General features: G+C 45.5%; 2 protein-coding genes across 3 annotated transcripts; one reads left to right on the top strand and one right to left on the bottom strand.

Annotated features, from left to right (window-relative positions):
- Nucleotides 1-904: 904 nt before the first annotated feature.
- Nucleotides 905-21670, top strand: DGKE (diacylglycerol kinase epsilon). Of its 2 annotated transcripts, XM_048964953.1 has the most exons (12): nucleotides 905-1629; nucleotides 3232-3391; nucleotides 3760-3879; nucleotides 4765-4908; nucleotides 5757-5914; nucleotides 6181-6232; nucleotides 6379-6492; nucleotides 6824-6895; nucleotides 7491-7618; nucleotides 8069-8180; nucleotides 21017-21109; nucleotides 21562-21670. In XM_048964953.1, exons 1-12 carry the CDS (start codon nucleotides 1166-1168, stop codon nucleotides 21580-21582), a joined length of 1638 nt encoding a protein of 545 aa, XP_048820910.1. In that variant the 5' UTR covers nucleotides 905-1165; the 3' UTR covers nucleotides 21583-21670. The 2 variants fall into 2 exon arrangements, with proteins under 2 accessions (XP_048820910.1, XP_048820908.1); XM_048964951.1 differs by lacking the exons at nucleotides 21017-21109; nucleotides 21562-21670 and adding an exon at nucleotides 8492-12586 and having other exon boundaries at nucleotides 906-1629.
- On the bottom strand, nucleotides 15764-24672 carry TRIM25 (tripartite motif containing 25). Its single transcript, XM_048964949.1, has 8 exons — nucleotides 23973-24672; nucleotides 22970-23065; nucleotides 22203-22436; nucleotides 21541-21697; nucleotides 20860-20943; nucleotides 20366-20431; nucleotides 19698-19793; nucleotides 15764-19019 (listed from the first exon to the last, which is right to left on the bottom strand). Exons 1-8 carry the CDS (start codon nucleotides 24579-24581, stop codon nucleotides 18487-18489), a joined length of 1875 nt encoding a protein of 624 aa, XP_048820906.1. The 5' UTR covers nucleotides 24582-24672; the 3' UTR covers nucleotides 15764-18486.
- Between the last annotated feature and the right edge of the window lie 701 nt (nucleotides 24673-25373).

Below are 25373 nucleotides of genomic sequence, written 5' to 3'. Positions count from 1 at the left end.
GTCACAAATGTTTGTTGATGCTTTAACTAATGTGACCTACAGTACGATTTTGAAGACATCTGGAGCGAAGCTTTGAATATGGCTATTCTCTGCTCGAACATTCTCAGCATAGCTCTGCTCCTGAGGGGAGGAAAACAGAAGGCCATTTTTCCATTTGAGCCTTCTGAGCTTTGCAGGGTGTTTTAATTGTGTGAAAATAGGCCTGCTTTCCACCCAGCACAGCAATGGGCTCAGCTGCCTGAGAAAAACGGGCGCTTTGCTGAAAGCCAAACTGAATGGTTAAAACACAGAGGAATCGATTCACCTGGTTTAACTCTCAGCAGGACAAACGCAAAGCAGAAATGTGTATCGAGTTAATTGAACCACGCAGCTGAAAACACAGAAAACTCTTCTCTTCCTCGGACAAGTTGCTTGAAAACGGGATGGTAAACGCCTTCACCATTTAGCAGAGCGGGAAGCGAGGACAGGACTTTAAGAAACGTGTTTCGTTCATAGGTGTCACGGGCCAAACACCGCCCAGCGGCGCTGAGCCGGACTGCAGTCAGTTCCGTGTGGATGCGGTGGGAAGGCCGGATGATGAGTGCACTGCCCGGACTGCGCTCACAGCTGAACGTTTTGTTCTTGACTCGCAAAGAACTGCGGCTTCTAATGGCACCGACTGTCAGTTTTGAGAACTGCTACAGGGGAGCCTTCACAGCACAGCATAGCACTGCATTGCACTGCACTGTACAGCACAGCATAGCACTGCACTGCACTGCATTGCACTGCACTGTACAGCACAGCATTGCACTAACGTTGCGCGGCCGCGAGGCTTCGAAACGCCGGGCACAGATCGCGCCTCGGCGCCGGCGGCAGCAGCCACTTTCCAGGCGGCGCCCGTTGCCCGGCAACCGCCGCGGCCATTTCCGCTTCCGCTTCGCGCCCCCCCACGGCCGCTGCGGGCCGGGCCGGCCGGGCTGGCGGCATCGGAGCTCCTCGTCCCTGCCGGCGCCGAGGCCCCGCAGCCGGGTGGGTCGGATCGGAGGCGCTTAGAGCCGGCGAGGGGTCGGAAGATGCTTTCCGAAGCCGCCCGTCGTTTCCTCGCGGCGGGCAGCCGGCCCCGGCCTCGCCGTGCCGTCTCCTCGGGCGACGTGAGGGGGTAGGCGGGGAGGCCGCGCCGGCGGGGATGGCGGGAGCAGAGAGCGGGAGCGGAGCCTTCTCCATGTCGTCGGTCGTCGCGGACCGGAGCTTGGTGTTCTGGACGCTGTGCTCCGTCATCCTGCCCGTGCTGATCACCCTGTGGTGCAGCTTCCACCGCTCCCGGCGGCAGATGCTGATACGTGACATCTTTTACAAGAGCGAGCACGACTGGCACTACACGGACCTCTTCGGGCAGCCCTCCTACTGCTGCGTGTGCGCTCAGCACGTCCTCAGAGGCACTTTCTGCAGCTGCTGCGGGCTGCGTGTCTGCGAGGGATGCCTGAAGAAGGCCGACCAGCATTTCCTCTGCAAGGAAATCGTGATGAGGAGCGAAGGTGGAGCCCGCGGCTCTATGCCGCACCATTGGATCAGGGGCAACGTCCCGCTCTGCAGCCACTGCGTGGTGTGCAAGCAGCAGTGCGGCACGCAGCCCAAGCTCTGCGATTACAGGTACTGCGGTGGAGGCTGGCTTTCCGTGGGAAAGTGTGCTGCCGTTTCTGTGCTGTATTTACCCCGGTATTGTTGGAGCACGTTGCCACAAAAACTGTGTGGAAGAATCTATGACAAAATGAGTTCTGGTCAATAATTTCACTCATATGTTAAGACGTTGCCTCTTGCGTCTGCTTGTTCTCTTAATTGCATTTCTCCATCGTGATATGCTAGCTGCTATATAATTACATCTAGAAGACTAAGCCCAAGAGAGCTTGTGTTGTGAGGACAGGCATGAGGAAGTTCTGATTGTTTGTACGGTGTGATTATAGTAGTGGCACAGCACGTGTTTCAGATTGCCAAAAATGCCCGTGTAACTGCAAAATTGGCATCTGATCAGTGCAGCTGGAACAACCAACCCTACCCTAACTGTTTTGTTTTTTCCTTTTAGAAACACCCAGAATAAGCAAATAGGAAGGTTTTAAAAGCTGGTGTAATATAGTCCATTGTTACAGTTTGTGGCAATAATGATAAAGAAATTATAAGAAAACATTCAAGGGCTCATACTGCATCAGCAAGGGTGCTTTTAAAGTTATCAGCATGAGATGTTGGGCCAGGATAGAGAGCTGATAGTCCTCATCCTGTGAGCAGTGCAGAGTGTGACCTCTGCCTTCCCAAAGGATGTCAGCTGTCTGCTTTTCTTTACTCCTGTGTCATACTGTCAGTTTGGCAGAAAGTCAGCAGAATTCAGTCTAAACAGGCATACTGTCAGAAGTGAGATCTTGAGAGTGTGCCTAGCAGAGTAGAAAAGGGTCGGGATTTGGGAATCAAAAGTGTGAGAGGGAGAAAACGCAGTGCCTTGATATTCACTGTCTACAGGCAAATATCACTGCTGCTCTAGTTGTGTGCTGGGTTAAGCAGAAAGACCCAAAAATAGCTTTCACAGCTGCTTAAACCCAGGCTTTGGATGTGGCAAGTGAGGATTAACATTTTGCAGAGGCTGGCAGGAGGAGTTGCAGTATTCCCTCTTGTTCTACTCTGTTTTCCAGGATGGCTTCTAGAATAGGCCAAAAAGCTGAGCAGTTTTGCATAACGAAATCCAATGGCCTTGCACAGTACTGTGCAAGTGCAATGTTTTGGGCTTCAGACTTGAGAATATTACCACTATTAAGAAATACACTTAAAAGGCATTTAATGTAGCAGTAACATCTTAAATTAGTGAGCTGTACTGTAGTGTATGCTCAGGAAGGATGGATAGGAGCTCAGTTTTACCTATGAGCTCTGAGTGTGACTTTATATTGCACTCACTGCAAGTGAATATTTGTAGCTCTGACATTTGGAGTTAAAAGCATATAATTAATTTAAAAGTAATTTAGTTCACAAAATTCAAACGTTTTTCTAAACATTCAGTGACATGATGAAGTTCTGTGTTTGTCTTTGTAGCCAATAGGTGGTCGTTTCAAATTCTATAGACTGCACAGTGTTTTCTGTACTGGGTTTAGGGTATTACTTGTAGCAGTGCATGTGATGTGAGTGCTTTCCAGTCTCTCTAAAGTAAATGTACAATGTTTGTATGCCAGTTACTTGAGGATGAATTCTCGTGGTTTTTGGTCTCTTCTCCAGGTGTGTGTGGTGTCAGTGCACTGTCCATGATGAATGCATGTTGGATTGTTTAAAGATTGAGGAGTGCACGTTTGGAGAATTCAGAGACCTGATTATTCCACCCTACTACCTGTCTACAATCAACCAGATGCGTAAAGACAGAAGAACTGATTATGAAAAGGTAATTGTCTGCTGCTTCCTTTTATATATATATTGTCTGCTTCTGCTTTGTAATAAAATCTGAAAATTTGGTAGAGGTGTGGGAAGAAGTGTCCTTACATCACAAGAACTGTTGCATACCAAAACTGTGTGTGAGAAACATCACTGCTTGAACAGTTCTGTAATGTTTTGTTACTTATCTAACTGCAGTGTTTGTTGTCCTGGACACCACAGAATGGAAATGTTCAGCCTTGGTGTGCTGAAAATACTTGTTTATTTTGATGACTTCCAGCTAACCAGCACTTAAACAGGACAGGTTTTGGAGCAAGACTTGAGACATTTTCAACCAGGCAGAATTAGTGCAAGTTACTTATTGTTGCCTTTTTGCAGGTGGTCCCTTACTGCAGAGAGCACTGGATCCCAGTAATCGTGCTGGCAAACACTCGTAGTGGGAACAACATGGGAGAGACTTTACTAGGAGAATTTAAAATTCTGCTGAACCCTGTTCAGGTAATTGCAGTGAGAAGCCTCTATAGTAAAATAAAAACAGAAATTAGAATCAACATCACTTTGCTTCCGTAATGGCAATAAGATCTTGAGGGAGAGTAAAGGAAACGAATTCATGCAGTTTGTTGTGTTAGAAAGAACAGGTTTACAGGAAGACTGAAATGTGGGGCCTTCCCACCTCTGTGTTTGTCCTGGTTCTTCTAATGGTTGCACGTTTTCTGTGTAATACACGCAGGCATTCTGATGACGAGTATCTGGCCCTCGAAGTAGTCTGCTAGTTCTTAGAAAATGAAATGTTTAAATCTTCATTTGAAATGTTGGTTTGTGTGTCTGCTTTCTCGTGGAATGGCGGTGCTGGCAGCCGTTGCTCTGTGCTGACACTTTCCCCTTACAGCACAGGATGTTGACGTGACGGCAGTGAGTTGTTCCTTGGATTTCCTGGCTGCACCTTCATATTCCTCTTTTGAAGTTCAAAAGAGTGCTTTGGAATACAGACTAATAGAAAACACTGCGCCTTTGTTTTAAAGGCATCCCAGTAAGGCTTTAAAAAACAGACCTCTTTGTATCTTGAATATCTTAAAATAACTTTCAACTGAAGTCTTTCATCTTCAGAAAATTCCTTGTAGTGTTTTTGGATACAGGATTTTCTTAGGACTTGGTCAGCTTGATTTATCAGTGGCATTTATTGCTAGTGAAGCACCTGGAGCGATTTTGTGACTTTGGCAGACTGAATCCAGGTCATAAAAAGTCAAAACAGCTCATTTGCTTATGTGATACTATGGAGAATGTTTATTTTGTATTAGAATGAACATCTTGAAGTTGTTTATTTGTGAAGCAAATCCTGAGTCCCATTCTGTGAACTTACAGAACTTATTTTCTTTGTTCTAGGTTTTTGATTTAAGCAAAATTACACCTGCTAAAGCACTCCAACTCTGTTCCTTGCTGCCTTGCAATGCTGTCAGGGTTCTTGTCTGTGGTGGGGATGGTACAGTAGGCTGGGTCCTGGATGCCATCGATGAAATGAAGATAAAGGTATCGTACTTCAAATGAAAAGCTGTCTTATGGTGAGAAGTGCTGCAGCCTAATCTCTTACCTGCCTTTATCACAGACATCTTCCTGAATGAGCCTATAGAAAAATAATTGCAGAACTGCTTATGTGTACTGAGGACAAAAGTGCATTGTGTTATGAAGAAAAATGTATAAAAACTTTGAATGTTAGAAGCTTATTTGAAAATTGCTACAGGATATTTTGTATGTCGCTCTTTTTCTTTGCCTGAAGAAATCATCATCTCTGCATCTGTTCAGGACACTTTGTGCATGTGACGCTGCTGAACCTTACATAGTGGCTTTGTTTCTGGGGGCATGTAAATTGCTGTCCATAATTGAGTAGTATTATATATGCGAGGGTTTTCAGAACTGCCATCACTTCAGTGCTGTAAGAGCCTTTTTCTTTCACTGTGGTTGGCAGCCTTTGTGTTCTTGGTGTCACTCCCCAGAGGTGCACACAGTAACAGCAGTAGTGACTTACTGCAGCAGGTTGGGAAATGGGACAAGTAGTTCAGGCTTCCCTTTTTCCAGAACCAAAGCATCATTTTCCTGAGGGATTGTTCTGTTTGCTATTAATAATGCACTGTTTCTCTGCTGCGTTTGCATTTTCTTTTCTCCCCACCATGGCTTGACATTGCCTTTATTTGCATTATCCTTACTGCAAGTGCTTCTGCTGGCCACCTGCTGTGCTCATAGTGGCAGCTGTGTCGCTCAGCACTGGGTAACAAGCTGCTCTGAGGGTTAATGGTGCTTATGTAACTTGAACGTTAGGGGAGAGAAGGTGGAAAATGAATGCTGAAAAGTAGCTAATGTGCACTGCTTCTGTGTCCTAGGGGCAAGAACGCTTTATCCCACAAGTTGCAATTTTACCTCTAGGAACAGGTAACGACCTGTCCAATACACTGGGCTGGGGTGCAGGTTATGCTGGAGAAGTTCCTGTGGAACAGATCCTACGCAATGTGATGGAGGCAGATGGAATCGTGCTGGACAGGTGGGTAGCAGTGGAAAGGTCAATTCTGTAGAACCAAATATTACCATAGGTCTATCCAATTAAAGCAGTGCATGTGAAATTCCTAAGTGGGTTAGGAAACTGCAGAATAACTGAGGTCCAAACTTAGCCTATGTTTAGTTGTTCTGCATTGCTTACCTCCTTTATGATGCAATTCAATTACATGCGAGTCTTTTGAGATCCTTAGCTGCTCTGATACTGAGAGTAGTTTCTTTGTCACAAGTCTAAATAATAGCTTTGTTTTTCAGATGGAAAGTTCAAGTGACAAGCAAAGGATACTACAACTTAAGGAAGCCAAAGGTATGGCTTGCAATTATAAGCACGGATTCTGTGAAATACCTGTACAGTTATATTTTCTGGTTACCTACTTCCCATTAATTGTGGTGGCTTTTAATTTCTAATTAATAATACTTGATAAGATCATAAATAGAAATCTTCTCTTACAGGTATTCACAATGAACAACTACTTTTCTATAGGACCTGATGCTCTTATGGCTCTGAATTTCCATGCCCATCGTGAGAAGACTCCCTCTCTGTTTTCCAGCAGAATTATTAATAAGGTGTGTTGAGTAAAATGGCGCTTTCCCCTTGTCATTTCTGACTTGTTTTTTCCCCCTCCTGTGACGTAAGTTCTTCTAAGTAAATATTGTATATTAATTTCTGTTCAGCTGATTTTCAGTCTTTAGAGCTCTCATTCTGAAAGAAAATGTGTCTTCAGGCATTAGTGAACCGTACTGGTGCAGTCTCTGCACAGCTGTCCTGTTGTGCAGGTGTGTTAGGTGTGCATGGTAGATGATAAGGTTTGGTCCTGACAGCATGACATTTACAGTAGGCTTCATATGTGTTGCCTTTTTCTAACAGTGTTTTCTGTTTCCCCCTTGTTTTTTGCAGGCCGTTTATTTTTTTTATGGAACCAAAGACTGCTTAGTACAGGAATGTAAAGATCTTAACAAGAAAGTTGAGGTAAGTTTTTTAACTTCCTTATTTACTAGGCAAATAGTGGAGTATAAAAATTGACCTTACAAAAGGAAAGGGAAAAAGCTTTGCAGTTTACTCTGTAAGGACACTTGTGTAAGGACAGCTCTGCGCTGTGTGGAGTTTTCCTGATGCTCAGGTTCCTTTGCTGTCTGCAACTTGCTGCATGGAATTCATGCCTTTGAGCTTACAGAGAATTCCTGAAATTTTTTCAGCTCTTGGCTCAGGTCTCAGTTCAGCTGCAGAGGCTGAGTTAAAATCTGCACCAGAGACTTACATGAATAAGGTTTTTTTGTGTGTTCTCATTTTGTTTGTTTTGTGTTTTCTATTAACAGGAATTGATTACAATTACAAAGCACAACATATTGATCTTGTCGTAAAATCAGAAGTCTTTTTTTTTTAAAGTATGAGAAGAAAATACATCCTATTTGTCCAGGGTCAGTTTAGCTCACAGGCTGGTTTTGTGTTGGTTTTTTTTTCTTGCTTCAAGCATAAGTCTATTAAATGGATAAAGAGAATAATTAGCATTTCTTGCAGTTTTGAATTCACTATGTGATAATTAACTTCTGTTTCTCTTTTAAAGCTAGAGTTGGATGGTGAGAGAATCGAGTTACCCAATTTGGAAGGCATCATTGTCCTGAACATTGGATACTGGGGAGGTGGCTGTAGGCTCTGGGAAGGAATGGGTGATGAACCTTATCCCTTGGCAAGGTACACAAATAAATACATTCCATAGTTCCCTTAAAATGCCCATGAGGCTAAGCTTCCAAAAATTATTTGGACAAAGTTCTGTGCCAAAAAAAGCTATTTTTTTTTTTTCTCTGGATTAGTAATGGACTAAAATGACTGAAAGATAGAAGACTTAAAAATTTCTAGGACAGAAATCCATCAAGGGCTTTAAACAGGCACTGTAAGTCTCAGAATGCAACATACCTGTAATTGCCAGTAGCCAGGTAGGGAATACCAGGAGTATAGCTCAGTATTTGACCTGCTTTTGTACAGCTTCCCTTGCTGTTCAGTGTGACCTATTGTTCAGGAGAAATAAATAATTGTAACGTTTATCTTCTCCATGGTAACAACAATGGAAGACTGTAATGTTTGGATGTGTGCTCTAGAGCTCATAAGCCTCCCTAAAAAAGAGCCTGCTTTCTCAATTCATAGGCACGATGATGGACTTCTGGAAGTTGTTGGAGTTCATGGTTCCTTCCACTGTGCTCAGATTCAGGTGAAACTAGCCAATCCTGTTCGTCTAGGGCAGGCACATACAGTGAGGGTAAGTAGCTTTTATGAACGTGTTTCCCTAAGTCTTTTCAGCACGCAGCATACAGCTTCAGGCACTCATCTGTATGGCCTAAGGTTTCAGTCCGCAGCTGAGCTGAATGTTTCTTTACTTAGCAAAGGCTGACATGCATAATTAACAACCTCTGCTGCTGTGGTCGGTGGCCTATGAGTACAAGGAATTATGTACTAAGTTTCTCTCCTGCAAGTCTCAAACTGTGCAACATCAGTACGCTGTAGTTTAAAAAGGTGTCTTCAGAGCTACACTGAGCTGCTGTGATTGTGTCTTCTTCTGTTTAACATTAGCTGATCTTGAAGAGCTCAAAGATGCCAATGCAGGTGGACGGAGAGCCGTGGGCTCAGGGGCCATGCACTGTTACCATAACTCATAAGACACACGCACTGATGTTGTATCATTCGGGTGAACAAACAGACGACGACGCATCCAGCGTGTCTGAGCAGGAGCACGTGAGAGAGCAGACAGATGAAGATGCTTAAATTCCGTGGGACGCAACAGAACGCAGTGAAGAACTTCGACCCATTGAAAACACTGAGAATGCTTGATCTAGCTTAAGGATTATGCTGTAAGGTTCATACTTGTGAATTAATTAGGGTTGAGGAAACCATGGTTTCACATTCACGAACATTTTCGCAGCTGAATTACCACAACTGTTTTGCCTTTTAGACTGGCAGTGGTACCCAGCCTCTCCAGCTGGAGAAGTTACTGTGATGGGAGGGAAGGGCCAGATGCTGCAGTTCTTCCCTGCTGTAGAATCACATCTTGTGCACATATGCAGTATTGCATGCAAAAGGTGTATACCCTTGGAAAGGAGAACCACTGGGAGTTCAGCCTGCTTGCACCTCTTCTTTTTCCCGGGGACAGTTCCATAACAGAAAACCAGAATAGGTAGAATATGAGCTGTTTTTTTTGAGGACAGCCTGCACCTGGCTGCCATCTCTTGGGAGCAGGATAAATTCTTTTTGGTGTGCCTGCTTGTGCAGTAACACATCTTATAGGTTTGACTGGGAAAGTGGAGGATGTGGGGGCTCTTGGCAAGGCACTTTGCAAGTAACATGTTTTTGGACCAAAGGTTTCTGAGAGGGGTATGGTAGCAAATGACTCTGTTAGTGGCTTTGTAAGCCCAAGTACCCAAAATACAGCTTGGAAATAGTTGTACCGTGATTTGCACTGAATGATCCTCTGACTGCCTGCTTCAGTTCAGTGAGAGATTAATTCTACTTTTTGTAAATAGCAATGCATTTTAGTTCTTAAGGAGGCTTGCTGGAGGAAAACTTGACAAAGGAGCTGTTCAAAATATATATCAGATGGTTTTAAATGATGATGGCTGGCAAACCATCATTATTAAGGTATTCAAGAGGCTTTTTAAAGGTCTTGCTTTGAATTACCTGAAAACAATTGGCAGCAAGTCCATCTGTTCACTGTTTCAATCTGAGGAGGAGGGCTAGGTTTGTGGAGGTTAGAAGGTTCAGTTGTTCACATGTTCATTGGGCTGGAGGGGGAATTAAATGTTTGATTTCTGACTGGCCTTTAAGGAATCAGATCTCTATCGACCCCGAGTCGTCATTCCCCATGTGAGTGTAGGGCCATAGTAAGTGGCTTATACTCATATAAAGGCTAAGTACACATACACCAGTGCTTGTACACTGTCACTTTGACATATCTGAAGCTTCTCAGGTGAAAACACCTTCACAGTTAACAGAAGTGAAAACCTGCTTCCTATTTTTCTTCTGATAGGTATTTTAAACCCGCAGCAGATGAGAGTTAAGATCAAGGACCTGAACTTCCAAATGTTGCTGCTTTTGTCAAATTTCCCCCATCGCTTTTCATTTTTCTTTATGCTGACTGTGAGAGACACCATTAGGTAAGGCAGGTTGTCTCTGGGTCTTGCAAGAAGAAACTGTTTTTCAACAGTCTATAAAACGAAGTTTGCATTAACAGTGAATGAACTATTTACATTTTAAAATAAGTTATTAAGCCTTGGGGAAGTTAGTGTTTTTAAAACCCTTAATTGTAGTTCTATCTGGATGTTTAAATTGATAGTATTCATTCTAGGAAGTGTACGTGCTGGGTCTGGCACTACTACTGGTTATCTGGAAATGTGATCGGAGTAGAATGAACTGTAAGGCAGATACCATTTGAAATGTCTCATTCATCAGCCTCCCACACCTCATCTGAGTTGTTTTATAGTATGTAAATATAGAGGTCTATGTAAAAAGTATTTAAAATATGCAAAAACATGCAATGTTAGATAAACCTGTTGCCCTAACTTTTTTGTTTTGTTACAGAGTTTCAATTTGTAGCTTCAGAAGCCTTGTAGTGGAAAGTTGTTTTTATTTGTTAACTTACAGACATGAGCATCCTACAGATATTTAAGTTCTACATTGTGCTTCTCACATAACTCTCATGTACAAACAGATGGCTCTGGAAAAGCAGAGTATGTGCTCTGAAGGGCAGTATTTCCTCACAAGAAGTCGCACCCACTGGCTGTTGATCTGAACTGTTCAGAGTGCAATTTGAAGAGCTCCCTGACATTGATCAGGTGATTTTTCACATTATCTTATAGCTTAAAAATCTTCAGCGGATCAAAAACTTCCTTCTTTGAACTCCCAGCATCTAGAAAAATGACTTGGAAAGCTTCGCTTTTCTTTTCTCCCCTCTTTGCTGGTAGGTAAGCTGGTTTTCCACATCTGTTCTGCCTGGGCAGGTTCCACTGATGCACACTTAGTGCACTTTGCCAGGAATCCAGTCCTGAGTGTGAAATACTCTTTGGGAAATGGAAATCTATCAGTACCTTTGCAGAAAGCAAGGAGGATGAGAATTGAAAGTAACATCTAGGTGTGCGTTTGTTGGCAGAGCCCCTGTTAAATGGTCTGTATTGCACAGATCATTCCATTCCTGGGTGTGGGAGTGAAGAGGTTTGTTTCACGAACTGACTGTTGGTGATTGCAGGAAGCAATAGGTGGCAAGTCTAACTGTTACAGACATGGAGAGCTTCTTGTATATTTGCATTGATCGTGTGGAGAATATGCTGTATGTGTCCAGTTTCCAACCGGGCATGTGGTCATCCTTCTATTGCAACTGTATATAGTTGTCATATGCATGAGGACAAAAGCTTTTTAAGCAGATGTTAGCACTAGGATCCATTGGGAAGTCTTGCTGCTGCTTCCTATGCTCCATCCTTTCATTTAAATGCATCCTCTTTTCCACTGTGTTGCAAATAGAGTTGGTTATTTTGAGTTACTCTTATGGGACTGTTTAAGTTTTGGTCCAACTTCTAAAAGTGAATGTGAGCAATGGGCTCCCAGATTGTAACGCTGACATAGATTATTTTCTGTAGCCTGTAATATAGCTGTAGTTGTTTAATGTTGACTTGTGTTGTGGCTTTAAAACTGCTACATGTTTTTGTTTTAATGTTGTTGGTACAGAAAGCACTGGTACAAATGGCTGCTGTACAGATAGCTCCCTGAAAGCACTGCAAACCTCAAAATACTGCAGTACATCATTTACCCAGAAGAGGGTATTCTGCAGCTGGGCCTCACGGCCTGCCCAGAAGGATTCTCCCTTGCCCTCTTACTGATGAATACTGAGGAAAAATAAAGGCAAACAATGAGTAGGTTATTCTGGCAGTCTTCACACAGTGTAACCTTATGTAAAATGTGGAGAGTGAATACTAACAAAAACTGTCAAGCACTCAAAAGTGGTTGCCAGGAGTTGATTTTGAACACGCTGGCGTTACAGAAGCTTGGTCAGATTCTGTAGCATCCTTTGTAGGCTCCCAGTCCTGTGAAATGCAAACAGCAAACTGAAGGAGAGCCTTCCTGTGCATGGCTTCCTGCCTGGCTCCAACCTCGTTTGTTTGTGTGCATGTTGAGAGGAGAGTGCATGTGTGCATTTCCATACGCACAGAACTTTTTGTCTTGGGCTTCCTTGGACTTCTTTATTTATGCATTTCTCCACTTTGAGCTTTCTCTTTGATGCTTTATGCTGGCTAACTTGTCAGCAAAGCACGTTGAATGGTTTCACACAGCAGCCCACCTTGTTCAGTTGCCTCAATCGCTGATTTACTCAGATAATTCCTGGGAAATATTAGAATGGGCACCTCAGGCGTAGCATTCCTGTTCTCACAGTGCAGTTTTTGCTCTCTGCTGCTGGGGACGAGTGTCCACATTTTCCACAGGTTCTCAGAACCAGGAGTTGAAGTTCTTGTTTCAGTTCCTTCTGCCTCTGCGTTACATGCACTGATGCTCACAGCTTTTTTTCAGTGTATATTATCGTATCTAACTGCTTAAAGCAAACCAACTTGAAGCACTGTACCTTAGCTGTAAACAGCATAACAGTATGAATGTTACAGTACTTAGGAACGCTTTGTGGAAGAGCAGCACTGCATCATAGCTACTTAATCTGTGGGTAGGAGTAGGACACGTAGGAACCTTCACATGTTCTAGCTGAAAATCCTTTTTTGTTCTGTATTTCATACTTAGCACTACTTGCAGTTTTCTTAAAAAAGAAGCAAGATTGTACTCAGTAGGAGTAGATCAGGATATCAGATTTAGAGTAGCAGCATCAGTGATCCTGGTGAATGTGAACCACTTACTTAAAAATGCTCTGATTTTTGCTCTGAGACACTATAGCTGCACCTTGAATGTGGGGAAGAAACAACAGAGGGCATTTAGCAATTAGATGTACTGAGAGAATTTACAGGTTCTGTATTGCAGCATTGTTTAGGCCACTGTTCTAAAGGCACGGCAGAGTGCTGAATACCCAGTGCAGGTTTTGGGCATTTCAGGGACAGACTTCAGCTGGAGTAAAGCCACATGCCTCCATTAAAACTAGTAATGTTACACTGTCATGCTTTAGCTGAGGATCTGGCCTTTGCTGCTTGAAAGTATGAATGTATGTAAAATTTTACTTCTCATTAATACTACCCTGTTTACTGTGCTGTAAACTCTTATTATTGTATATAATTGTTGCACTGCTTCATTTGCCAGTTGTTTACAGGTTTCAGCATAAATCCTTTTCTCCTAGGGCTAAGTGGGAGCTCATGTTGTGAGTTTGTTGCATTCTGAGTCTTTGAAGTTTACATCCCTCAGAAGCCATTTTGTCACCTACCAATGTTGTAATCCTTGAGTACCTCCAGCCATCTTCTCTTTATAGGGTTTTTATAGTTAAACAGAATGGATTTTTATTTTTGTAGCTTGTAACTTCAACTGTATAGTAGTTATTCCTATTTAGTAATGAGTGGTCAGAATACTGTACAAACGTGACTCTGAAAAGCTGTAACTAATAATAACTACTTACAAGAAAATACCAGCATGTTAAAAGTTTAAAAAAGAAAAGTTATTCTTTAGCTTGGAACTACTGTGACTTGGAATTTGTATTGGATGTGTGTGCATATTCTGAAGTTGCTTTAAATAAGGAAAGAAAAAAAAACACAAAAAAACACTGAGCTTAGCATGCAAATAATAGACCAAAAGGGGAAATTGTAAAGTTTCATCAACCAAGACAGACATTTAGGACTGGGTGGGTTTTGTGTTTCTCTTACAGAGCACTGAAACAGGAATGGTCATGAAACAGTTGTTTCCTTATGGTGCAGTTTAAGTGTCCAACCTCAACAAAAGCCATCTGCACCATTCTCTCTGCATTCCCGGGAACAGATCTCAGAGCAGAGCTGGATGCTCGTTGCTGTCAGCTGCGTGAGGTCTTACAGCATAACACTGAACCTCCAATGCAGATTCTGAAGGCGAGTGGTTATGTGGTTCTTGACGTGGCAATGTTCTTAAATGCCACATTCTCCTTTGGTGTTCGGAAGGGGGGGTAAGGAGTGGGACTGCAGCTCTCACTGCCAGCAGCTGGGCCGTCCCCACTGTGAATCTGGAGCTTTCCATGCAGCTCTGCTTTGTTTGCGATTCTCGCTGGCTTAATCCAATGTTTCTGAAGCAGGTGATGCTGGCACTGACCTGTGGGCTAGTGCCACGTTCACTCCAGTCATAATAAGGGTAATAATGCGTTATTTGCCTGGGTGAGGTTCTGCCTATAAAAGCTGCACCTCGTGCAGTCACAGCACGCTGTCAGGGCTGAACCCCGCCCAACAGAAGTGAAACTGAAACCCTGGTAGTCAGTGGCACTGCAGCCTGTTGTGGCTGAGCTCCCCAAGGCTCTTTGGAGGAAGGCCGGTGCCGTGCTGCTCACAGAGCCTTGCAAGTGCAGGTTTTGCAAGGACTGGCTGCTCCTGAGCGTCCTGACGAGCTGTTGTGTTGTCCTGTTGTTTGTGCTGTATTTATCTCTGGTCTAAAGCGTGTGGATTAAAGTATTTAAACTCATTATTTTCCTGTTTCTCACTACGCACAGAAGCAAAAGGTGAGTTCTGGGAGCTGCACGGGCCTGCCGGCGAACGTGGCCGGCGCTCAGGTGCTCAGCACGGGGCACGAGGCGGGAGAGCGGCCTGCAGCCGTGCAGCGCGTCCCGTCCCGCCGGGCCGTGCAGCCGTGCTGCGGGTCGGACGTCCGCAGGGCGCAGTGCCGCTGCTCCTCGGCTATGGGAGCGCCGCGTGCCCGCGCGAGGCCGCGCTGAGCCGAGCCGAGCGCCCCCACAGCCCGTCCCGCCATCGCCGCGCGCTGTGCTGCGTCAGGGGCGCGGCCCTCACAGCTCCGGGCGGGAACGCGGCCCGTCGTCGTGCCTTGCCAGCGCTGCTCTGATTATTCGTAAGAGGTATGACTGAAATTAACTGCGCCGAGGACGGCGGAATTGCAGAGCCCTGAGCGAAAAGCTCGACCGGCTTTAATTAGAAACCTTTTCTCGATTGATTCTTACGGACAAGCGTTTAAAAATGTTAGAAACGTGGGGTTTTACCCCCGGCTCCCAGCCCTGACATGGCGCCCGCTTCGCTCCCCGCCCGCCCTGCCTTGAGGAGGCGCCGCCCGCTGCTGCTCCCTGACAGCTGCGGCTCCTGGACGCTGAAGGTCATCCGCGTTTCTTCTGAACATCCCCGCTCTTCGGTTCTCCATGGACGCGGCGGCGCACGGCTCGCCTCAGCCCGCACGGCTTTCCTTCCCTCCCCTCTTTGGTGCTCCTCACCGCGTCACACAGTAAGACAGCAGTGGTTTGAACACGACAGCACCTTTATTTCTCCTTTCCGTGCTGCTCGCTTCAAGTCTGAGCATGGAAGAAAACCTTTAGAGCTCGGGTTTGCAATTAATATTTCTTGAATTAAAAAAATCAGTTCACTGAGATAACTGAAACGATCAACAACATCTAAGAGATGACAGGCGTGACAATAAAACATATTAATAATTGCAGTAATTAATAAAAAAACATAAAATCAGTGTTGCTGCCCTGAGAAGCACACCAAGCTGAAACTGCTGCAGCACTGAGCAGCTCACGTTTGTGCTGAAGCACAGGGCTGATAGCAGCACGACTGGCACATCTAGACATGCACAAGCATTTACTAATTGTAGTACTTTACTACTACTTTTCATTGAAGAAAAATTAATACAGATGAAGGCATGCAGTGGGTAAGGATCTCACCAGTTACTCTCATTTGTACATCAGTGTGCAAATCATTTAACATTCACGGCTTTATTAAGGATTATTAGGATTCATTTTCTTTCTAGACTGATGAAGTCAGGTTCTTTAGAAAAGTGTAACTGGAATCTGTGTTTATATCTATGTTTTATTTAAAACCATTGTAGCTTTGATAGTATTACTGGCTGAGTAAAAGCACTCTAGTTTTCCTGAGCCATTATTTATCCTGCTGTAACTAAGTCAATCCTGGACATAGCAGGCAGGTTGAAACTCGATGATCATTGTGGTCCTTTTCAACCCAGGCCATTCTACAAACTAATATTTTACTCTGTTATATCAGCCCCAATGTTTTGATAAATCCAGAGATATCTGAAATAACACCTTTCAGAAGTGTGGCAGCTGTACGTTTCTCTCTTTGTTCCAAACTAACATACCTTCATTCTACTATTCTGGTTCATTTCTGGCACAAAAGCAAACCAAAAACAAGAACCCCCTATAGTACAGTGGAAGGCTTGTTTCAGTGCTCATGGTAAACCAGAACATGTCTTACATGATACATGCTGATGTCACATTTAAAAAATCTACCGTTGTCCATCGTGGCAGAATAAGAGCTCTTCTATCCTTAGCTTGAGTGTCACTCCATGCTATGGCTAAAGGAAACCCAAAGACTTAGAGGTTAATGTTGACACCCCTTTGAAACCCAAAGAGCAAGAAGATAACAGAAGAGCTGGACTCTCTCCACTGCACACACCCCTGGAGTACCTTTTTTCCCCATAAAAAGGGGACAGGGAACTCCTCCAGCATCCCTCTGGGCGAATCTGCAGCCCTATGCCATGGCTGAGCAGCTCACTGGAAAGGATTTCTCAGATGAAACTGCTCATGTCCCCACAGCTGGAGAGCTGGAAATGGAAAAGGAAAAAGAAGTTCTGACTGCACCTGACTGCACTCTTGGTTCCTAACAGGACCCATCCTCCTTCCTCACCTTTTGAAGTGTTTCAGTGCATTGGAAGGGTGGGACTCTTGAAATAGAACAACCATTCCAAAGACAGCAGTCACTCTTGTAGATCCAGCATCAATTCCATACACCATTCTGGACCAAGGAATGGAAGTATCAGAACGATGCTATCCTTTGCAAAGTACTATGAGTACTATTTCAAACCAAGCAACCAAAGACCACAAAGTTTAAGTTCCTACAAGTTGCCCTCTAAAACTCTTTGACTAACATGAAATGTAGTCAGAGGTTCTTTTGAGCATTCTAACAGTTCCCTTTCAAACTGTCAGAAGTAGCTTTGTGGTTTTTTTCCTCAGCACATACTAAATCCCACTGGAGTCCAAGAATTCCATCATATGAGCTTCCTTGTTCTCCATGGGGAGCTCCAAGACATAGAGCTAGCATAGTGAGTCCAGAGTCATCACCAAGGTACAGGCTCAGTACCTCAGAGATCCAAATACCTCAATTGCCTACTGATTGTTTTAAAGCCGTGATTAAGAAAAGCTGAGGTACAGATTCCTCTGCACATGATGAGGACTTCTGGGAACATACCACAACCCAAAGAAGACCAGGAGAATTAAAGATCCGTTTCAGAGGAGATGGAAATGTATTCCCTTTTGCGCTGATTTCTTGTAGGCTTCAAAGGATGCTTCTCACAAAGAGGAAACATCATTCTTTATGCACTGTGCTCCTCAAATCAGAGTCACAGTAACATATTCACCCCACAGGAAATCCAGTCTCTACCAACTAAGCAAATGAAAATATGCCAACAGAGAACATCCTGCCTTCCAAAGGGGAAAGGTTTCATGACAGGAGACTCTGCTTTGAGTGAACAGCACGTTTATGCTCCTCTACAAACCAAACATACACTCCCTGAACTCCTCAACACACAACAGAAACTCCAAAGAGCCTTCACTGTGAGGATGTGAAGCATATTGTGGGTCAGAACACGACACAGAATGCTTCAACCCACAGACTATTGTTACAGATCCACACTGTTAGACTGGATATCTTCCTGAAGATATATTCTGTGATATATTCACTGTCATTTATTTCCTGGTGATTCTGATACCATGTCTTATCCATCAGCTTCTAATGAGATCTATCGTAACGATTTTTACAACCGAGTGTCACAAGACCTGAATTTACCTCTTTCAACAGTTCCTTCCATTGCAGCTCAGTGGCAGTCACACACTGAGAACACACACTGTAAATCCTGGCCGCAGACAACAGTCTGAATATAGAGAAAAAGTTGATGCAAAACAGAGACCAACCTCAAAGCCTGAAACACTTTTCAGGGAATCTCTCCTATCTCCTTCTCAAACAGCCATATTGCTACCTGTGAAACACAGGCCTGAAAACTGAAGATCCTTTACAACAACTGCAGAATCTACAGCAGCTACTGAACAACTCATTTGTTAATGGGTTGTATTGTAGTCTTTGCAAATCCTTTCTCTCTGCTTTTTAGTTCATCGTTTTACTCGATCGCTACCTACAGGCTATAGCAATGCAGGCCATAGAATCATCCGACATCCTAAACTACCTAAGAGTCATTAATTTTCATGCAAAGAAAAAACAGAAAAACACCAAAACCCACAAAAACAAAAAAAAGCAACCAACCCAGAATCTTTGACACTGCTTAGACTAAGACAAATAAGTAAATATTTATGAATTCAACATATGTTTTATAGCTACAAAGATGAGATGCTGCAGGGAATGATTATCTGTATGTCAGTATCCAGGCAAACTACATGAAGGTACCAGGCCTTATGGTTTCATTTGGCAGAGAGAGAGAACAGTGCCACTGGAAAATAACCAAAAGGCAGGGTGCACAGCTTCAGTAAACTGGGCTTTGAATTTATAGATCAAGTTAAGGTTTTCCCCAACAGTCAGGAAGAGCACGAACCCTCCATCACAGTGGAGCAGCACACCGATCTTAGTAGCCCTTGTACTGGGTAAGCACTTTTCAACATCATTATGCCAGGCTGAAATTTTGGAATTAAACCACTCGATACACCAAGAACTGCTGTTCCTACCCAGGCGGCTGTTCGGGCCCTGCCGCTCCATGCTGCCGTAGCAGATGCCAATGCCACAGAAGTTGTTCTGCTGCAGTTCCACTTCCCAGTAGTGGATGCCTCTCTTGAAGCACTGGAACCCCAGCACCTGGGGACAGTCTGTGAAACGCTGAGGGTGGTGGTTGTAATTCAGTAGGACGTCTGAAACGGACATCTTGGTGTATCGCTCAGACAGAGCCACTCTGTTGTGGGCTGTGTTGAAATCCAGTGTGACATTAGCAGCATCTGCAAAGACATGAATCAACAGGAGGTAATAAAGATCAAGGCACTTTTGTTTATTCACTCCCTTGTAGGCAGCAGATTTCGACATCTCTATCTCTGCTCAGCATTCCTCCGCAGCGCAGGCAGTTCTGGCTGCAGTGGTAGCTGCTGGGCTGACCTGCAGCTCTGTGTCACTGAGCAGGCAGGCAGCAGTGGGTAAGCATCCTTCCTTCCTACAGCCCCAGGGTTTCCCTCACCACCCAAACATATGCCAGCAGCAGAGGGAGACTGCTGATCTGGCAGTGAAAGGATATCACTGCCTCTGTGGGCTCACACAGGGCCTGCATTTAATTCCAAAGGAAAGTACAGTGGGTTTCCTTGCATTTCTAGACTCCCCCTAATGCAGTCATCTGGGAAAAATCAAAAGATGTTACTGATAAAACTTCATTTACTCTCTGACAAATACCAGGATGCTGAAGATTAATTTGCTTCATCTGGCAAAAGAATCACTTAAAATAAGTTAAGCTTCCCACCTCCTAATGCTTCAAAACTTGTAACAACTATTTTATAACCTACCAAAGGCCACCTACCTAACCAAACCCTTCATAAGTCTTTTTGTCAGGTGACCACAAAAGTCACATGGCACCAGTGCAATAAGCACAGAGAGTTCATCTTTAAATAGTGCAATGTTTTCTGTCTTACACTGCAAAAGCTCCACTCTGGTTTTTTTCAGGAAGCTGCTGATAAGTTCTTTCACTTTAGCAGCAGTTGCAGCATTTGATGCTCCCACGCTTGGTGCTGTGTTGACAGAAGAGAATTTGGTCAGTTGGGAAGAAACTCCACATGCATAACAGAAGCAGAGAGGTTCAGGTTGGAGTAGATCTCCAGAGTTATCTGGCCTAGCTGTGTGCTGCAAGGAGGGCTCATTTCAGTATCAGCTCAGGCTGCTCACTGTCTTGTCAAGCTTTACACACTATATATATACATATATGCACAATATACCGCCATTAGCAATCATCTGCTTATCACTTTACGAGCAGTCAGTGAAAATCAGAGTCTGAACTTCCCGAATTTAACGGGATTCTTTTTGTCCTCTGGAAAAAAAAGTTAACAGTTTACTCTCTGCCAACTGTAATGCCATCATCATGGCTCTTCTGGAACTGCAGCAGTAGATAAAGCTGACAGTGCAGCACATTGAGGCCACCCATACTGCAAAGCTACACAAGAAACACAACCTACTGTTTGCCTCCCATTTCAGAGGGTCATCAACCCAGAACTCTAGGCTGGAACACATCGGGGGAAGTGGCAGCCTTAGAGCGGAAGCAATCTGCCCATCAAAATGTTGGAGGCTGCCTCTCATCACTACTTACGGGTATCTGTCTCCTCCAGCAGAGTGATTTTCATTTGTTGAGAGGTTTTCTCTTTGTGGGTACATGCTTTGAGGAGGAAAAAAACAGAACATGATTAGCTCATAAGCAGAATTCGTTTCATATAAGTAGATGGAAGAAGCAACCCAGATGTTTAGTACAAGTAAAAGAAGAAATATTGCAAAGCATTGCGAGGCAGAAGAGCAGTGGGTACTACAGGAACCAGAGGTTGGAGGCTTGGCTTCACTTTGCCATCCACACTGACTACTAGAAGCACACGTGCATGCTGAAGCTGATGGCACTGAATCTGTGCAGATTGCAACTCACAAAGTATCCATCACTAAACAGCACAAAACATCCTGCCCTTCCCAGGCCCAGTGCTCATTATACATAATTGCTGCATCGCCACCAGAGCAGAAAGCTCTGGGGTACGTGCTTGAAGTCTTCTTTAATGGTAAAGCCATGGTTAGGACAGGATGATGTTCTTCAATACTTACAGTCTGCAGCAGGCTTTTTTTTAAAAACAGGTTTGTTTGGAGAAGGCATTGAAGGTGGCTTCATTTTCCCAGGAGGTGGTTTTGCTGCAAGGACAATATTTCACATTACGGTCTGTATTGCCAAGAAGAGTAATGCATGAACAACCTTCTTTTTCAGGTGTGTGATCAGAACTTAAGTGACACTTGGCAGAAGTGGAACTGCACAGAAGTTACCCATGCTCCAATCCAGGAGAGACTCCTGCTTAACTCGGTAAGTAGGACTTTATTCTATAAAATGACACCATTAGTACCTTTACAATTGTTTAACCATACTCCTATCACTCCTAAGGCACTTTATGTTTCCCTCTTAAATCTATATCCTGACTGCATCCAACCCTACTACATAATAAAAATGTAAATTACTTTAAAAAAAAAATGAAGGACAGGCTGTGCCAGAGGGGCACAGTATCACAGTACTCATAACTTATCCAAGTACAGATAAAAGTAAGAGTCACCAGCACATTCTGTTCCCATATAGTTCAGCCCAGACTACACGTTTTTGTTTGGAAGTTGGAAGACACAAAGTATATTGATGGGCTCTATTTGCTGCACTAGTTTTTATATTTGGATTGGAGAGGGAATCTCTCTCATTTGAACTCAAAGCCGAGGCACAAAATGCCAGTTCCCACAGTGATACAATACCATCCGTTCTTTTATCCACAGGCACATTCACTGCAAGTTTGACAACTTCTTTAAGGTTAATGGCAGACTGATAAGCAGCGTGTATCATGTTGTGGTCCATTTCAATCACTGGGACAAAAGCCTCTTTTACTGATGTTCGTTGCAGTGCTGCTGCTCTCTGAAATGAGAAACGGAAAATCTCATGCAGAGCAATTTATGTGAGAAATACAACCAGGTTACTTTAAATGGGTTGGGTTTTGTCCATTTATCTCAAATGCAAAAGAGCACAGGTGACAGTCAGACAAAGCCTTGGCAAAATTTCAGCAGCAGTTCAGCAGCCCATAAGCATTACCTCCTGATAGCTGAAGCAATAAGAAAGCTCTGCCTCACAGCACGGAGATGTAACACCTCACAGAGGGGAGCTCTCCCTCAGAGGCCTTTCTGCACGCAACACAAATAGTGGCTGAACTGGGGAGAGGTGGAATCGCAGACAGCAGTTTGTTCCAGCGTTCTTTCACTCGTGTTTATGTACTTATCAGTACATCTTGTTATACAAGGTTCTTGCACATGACTGCATTATCATTCGACTAAAGGATCTGGAAAGCAGGACGACCAGGGCAGTTTTTTGTGATTCTGCTTCTAAAAACCTAAAGAATTAGATTTGTATTTAAAGGACACATTACCTTTAAAAAGAGAATATCATCGCCTTCGGTCAGTGCCATCTCAATCTGGTCTCTCAGAGACTGAATTTCATTCTTCTTGCTTCCCAGAATTTTATATATGTAATCAAGCTTACTGCAAATTCTTTTTTCTTCTTCCATAACTACTTTCAGGGTCTTGTTTTCTTTTTCTTCTATTAAAGCTTTAATTTCCAAAAACTCAGCTCTCAGCAAATCTCGCTTTCTGGCAGCTGTCTCCTGGAGCAGACACAAACAGGCAGAAACTGGTTTCAAACCAACAGTTAGGGGAAAAGTGCTGCTACTACTGCAAGAAAAAAAATGTATTTGAGGAGCATGTAAACTCCAATTACTCGCTATGTATTCTATGTAGTTTGGAAAGAAAAGTCATTTACTCCTAAGTAGAAATTAAGACAGTTCTGTGTCTGTTCTGCGGGGCTGGACCAGCCAGGCCATCTCACAGTTAGAACAGTTGCTGCTCACTAATGCTTTAGCTTGGGCTGCACAGATGCACACTTTCTGGTGCAGTGGCAATGGATGGGTTCATCCCAGTTACTGCTCAGGTAACTCCTGTGTGGGTGAGAACCACCCCTGTCAGGAGTTGCGTTTGCTCCCATCTGCCATGGAGCTGCCTGGCTCTGCCAAAATGGCTCTTTTCTGTCCTTCTCAGTGAGGTTTTTTCCTGACAAGGCAATCTCAGTACAACTACTGCCACAGGAGTACAAACAGCATTCAGGAGCCAACACACACCAAGCAAAAGTGTTGTCACTTACAGCAGCTTGACTTTGGATTGTTTTCACAGAGTTCATTGCTTGCACAGATCTTTCACTCTGGCTGTGCAGCTCTGCCAGCTTCTTCTTCAGTGCTGACTGCAAGAGAGGAGATGAGAGAGCAGTTTAGAAAAGGTGTTGCTGTGCTGTCGGTCAGGTCATGGTTACTGAAGTAAGAATCACAGTTGAGAGCCCTAGATAACCACTGTAAGCATTCAGTACTACTCATTTAAAACCCATAAGCCTGCTCCTTATGCTCTCCTGCATGCATGCAGTTTGTGGGGCCAGCAGCCCCACCTTTTCTAAAAGATGGGCATCCTTGAGTCATTCTCCTGATAAGGGAGAATGCTCTCATCAGCAGAGCAGCTCCCAGCACTGAAAATAAACTTTGCTTTAACTTTTACCCTGGACTTTGGGCACTGGGTAAATACTGCTGCTCACCTCTCATTTTAACAGAGCATTTTATTTCTCAGATGTGATTGGATCACTTCTGAGTGCTGTGAGATGCACTGGCCAGCTTTCCTTCCCCACTGCCCTACGGATAACAGCTCCTGGCTCATTTTGCTCGTGCTACAGATCTCCCTAAGCTACTTTTATGATTCTTTGCTTTGTTAGAACACACCCTGTGCAGTGTCTGCCTGCAGTCTCTCAGGCCACACAGCAGACCCTGTGCAGAGGGCCGGGCGCTGTGCCGCAGGCCAAGTACTGCTGGGGCCTCTAAGGCACAGAGCAGGGATTGCCCTCAGCACTGCTTTGTGCTCAGCCACAGCACTGCCCTGTCCTGGGGGCAGGAGCACAGCCTTAGAGAGAAGGAACACACGCACAATGAAGACACACTCAGGCAAGTGTGGAAGGGCAGACAGTTATCTGCCAAACCACATACAGGACTGCAGCACGTGTGGCTGCTGGCACTCTGCCACCCGTGGCCCCTGCACACAACGGGCAGTTCTGCCATCACCCGGGGAGCGTCTGCAGACAGTTCTGCTCCTGGTCACCCCGTTCTCACCTCAGCTTTGTCTTTGGCCTGCTGCAGTGGGCTGGTGTGGCACAGCTTGTGGCTCAGCAGGCAGAGCGAGCAGATGCAGTAGCTGTGCTGGCTGCAGAAGAACTCAAAGAGCTTGTTGTGCTGCGGGCACTTCCTCTGCTGCAGGTCCCGCACAGGTGGGCACAGCTGATGGTCGCGGAAGGCCGGGCTGTCGCGGTGCGGCCGCAGGTGCTCGGGGCAGAAGGAGGCCATGCAGGTGAGGCAGGTCTGCGTGGCGGCCGCCTGCAGACAGCTGTCGCAGTAGATGGGGGCTGCCGCCTCCCGCTCTTCCTCCTCACACTCATCGTCGTCCTTGTCCCCGGCCCCACAGCCCTGCAGCTGCTCTACCACCCGGCAAAGCACCGTGTTCTTGCGGAGCTGCGGGCGGCCCGGGAAGGTGGTGCGGCACTGCGGGCAGCTGAAGTTCTGCGCCTGGTCGGCCCAGGTGAGCTCCAGGCAGGAGGCGCAGAAGTTGTGCCCGCAGGGCACCGTCACGGGGACGCTGAAGATGCAGAGGCAGATGGAGCACGTCAGCTCCTCTTCCAGCGCCAGCAGGTTCGGCTCCGACCGAGCTTTGGTCAACGCCGCCATCCTCCCGCTGCTGCCGCCCGGTCCCGAAGAAACGAAACTCGGGTTGCTGCTTTCCCGAGTATTACGTGGCGTTTCCCCGCCCCGAGGGCGGCACGGCGGGTGCGGCCCGGGCTGCGCCCAGCGGGAGCGGCGGCCGGGACGGGGCGGGTGCGACGAGGGCAGCGGCGGGGCAGCGATGTCAGGGGAGGTGCGATGCGCGCCGGGACGGAACGAGGCCGCCCCGAGCCACGTCCCGCCGGGGGATCGCGAGTGCGGGCGGAGGCTGCGGCGTCACCGCGGGCTGTGCCGGATCGGCTGCTCGTAAAAGTGCAATCAGGAGCTGCTCCTACCGCCCCGAGCGGGATGCAGCCCGGCGGGCGCTGGTGCGGGCGGTGCCGGCGAAGTAACTGTTACTGACAACGCTGAGTGCGGGCAGAAACCACCCGAGGTGTTTCCTCGTTTTGTTTTTTTGGGGGGGCTTTGCTTTTTCCTCAAGCCCACAAAGTGAGTCAGGAGCAAAGCACGGGTTCGCGGCTGAGCAGGGAGCTCAAAGGGCAGCGGCCGCAGCCCTGGCCGCCCGCTGTGCTCGGGAGAAGCGGGGCGGGCCGCAGCAGGGCGCGGGGCTGTCCGGCACCGCAGAGCTTTCCTCGGAACGGACGGGTGCTGAACCGCGCCGCGCGGCTGCTCGGGCGTTTGTTGCAGCCGGTGCGGTTTTCTTGTTTTGTTCCGAGCAAAGGCAGCACAGACACTTCAGCACTGGAAGGGCAGAAGGGTTCGGCTCCGAAGGTTTTCAGAGCCTGCTGACAACATGCT

The sequence above is a fragment of the Lagopus muta genome, chromosome 18 (genome assembly GCF_023343835.1).
Source record: "Lagopus muta isolate bLagMut1 chromosome 18, bLagMut1 primary, whole genome shotgun sequence".
NCBI lineage: Eukaryota > Metazoa > Chordata > Aves > Galliformes > Phasianidae > Lagopus > Lagopus muta.
The sequence above is the reverse complement of the archived record's forward strand: the minus strand, read 5'-3'. Positions and strand labels throughout refer to the sequence as shown.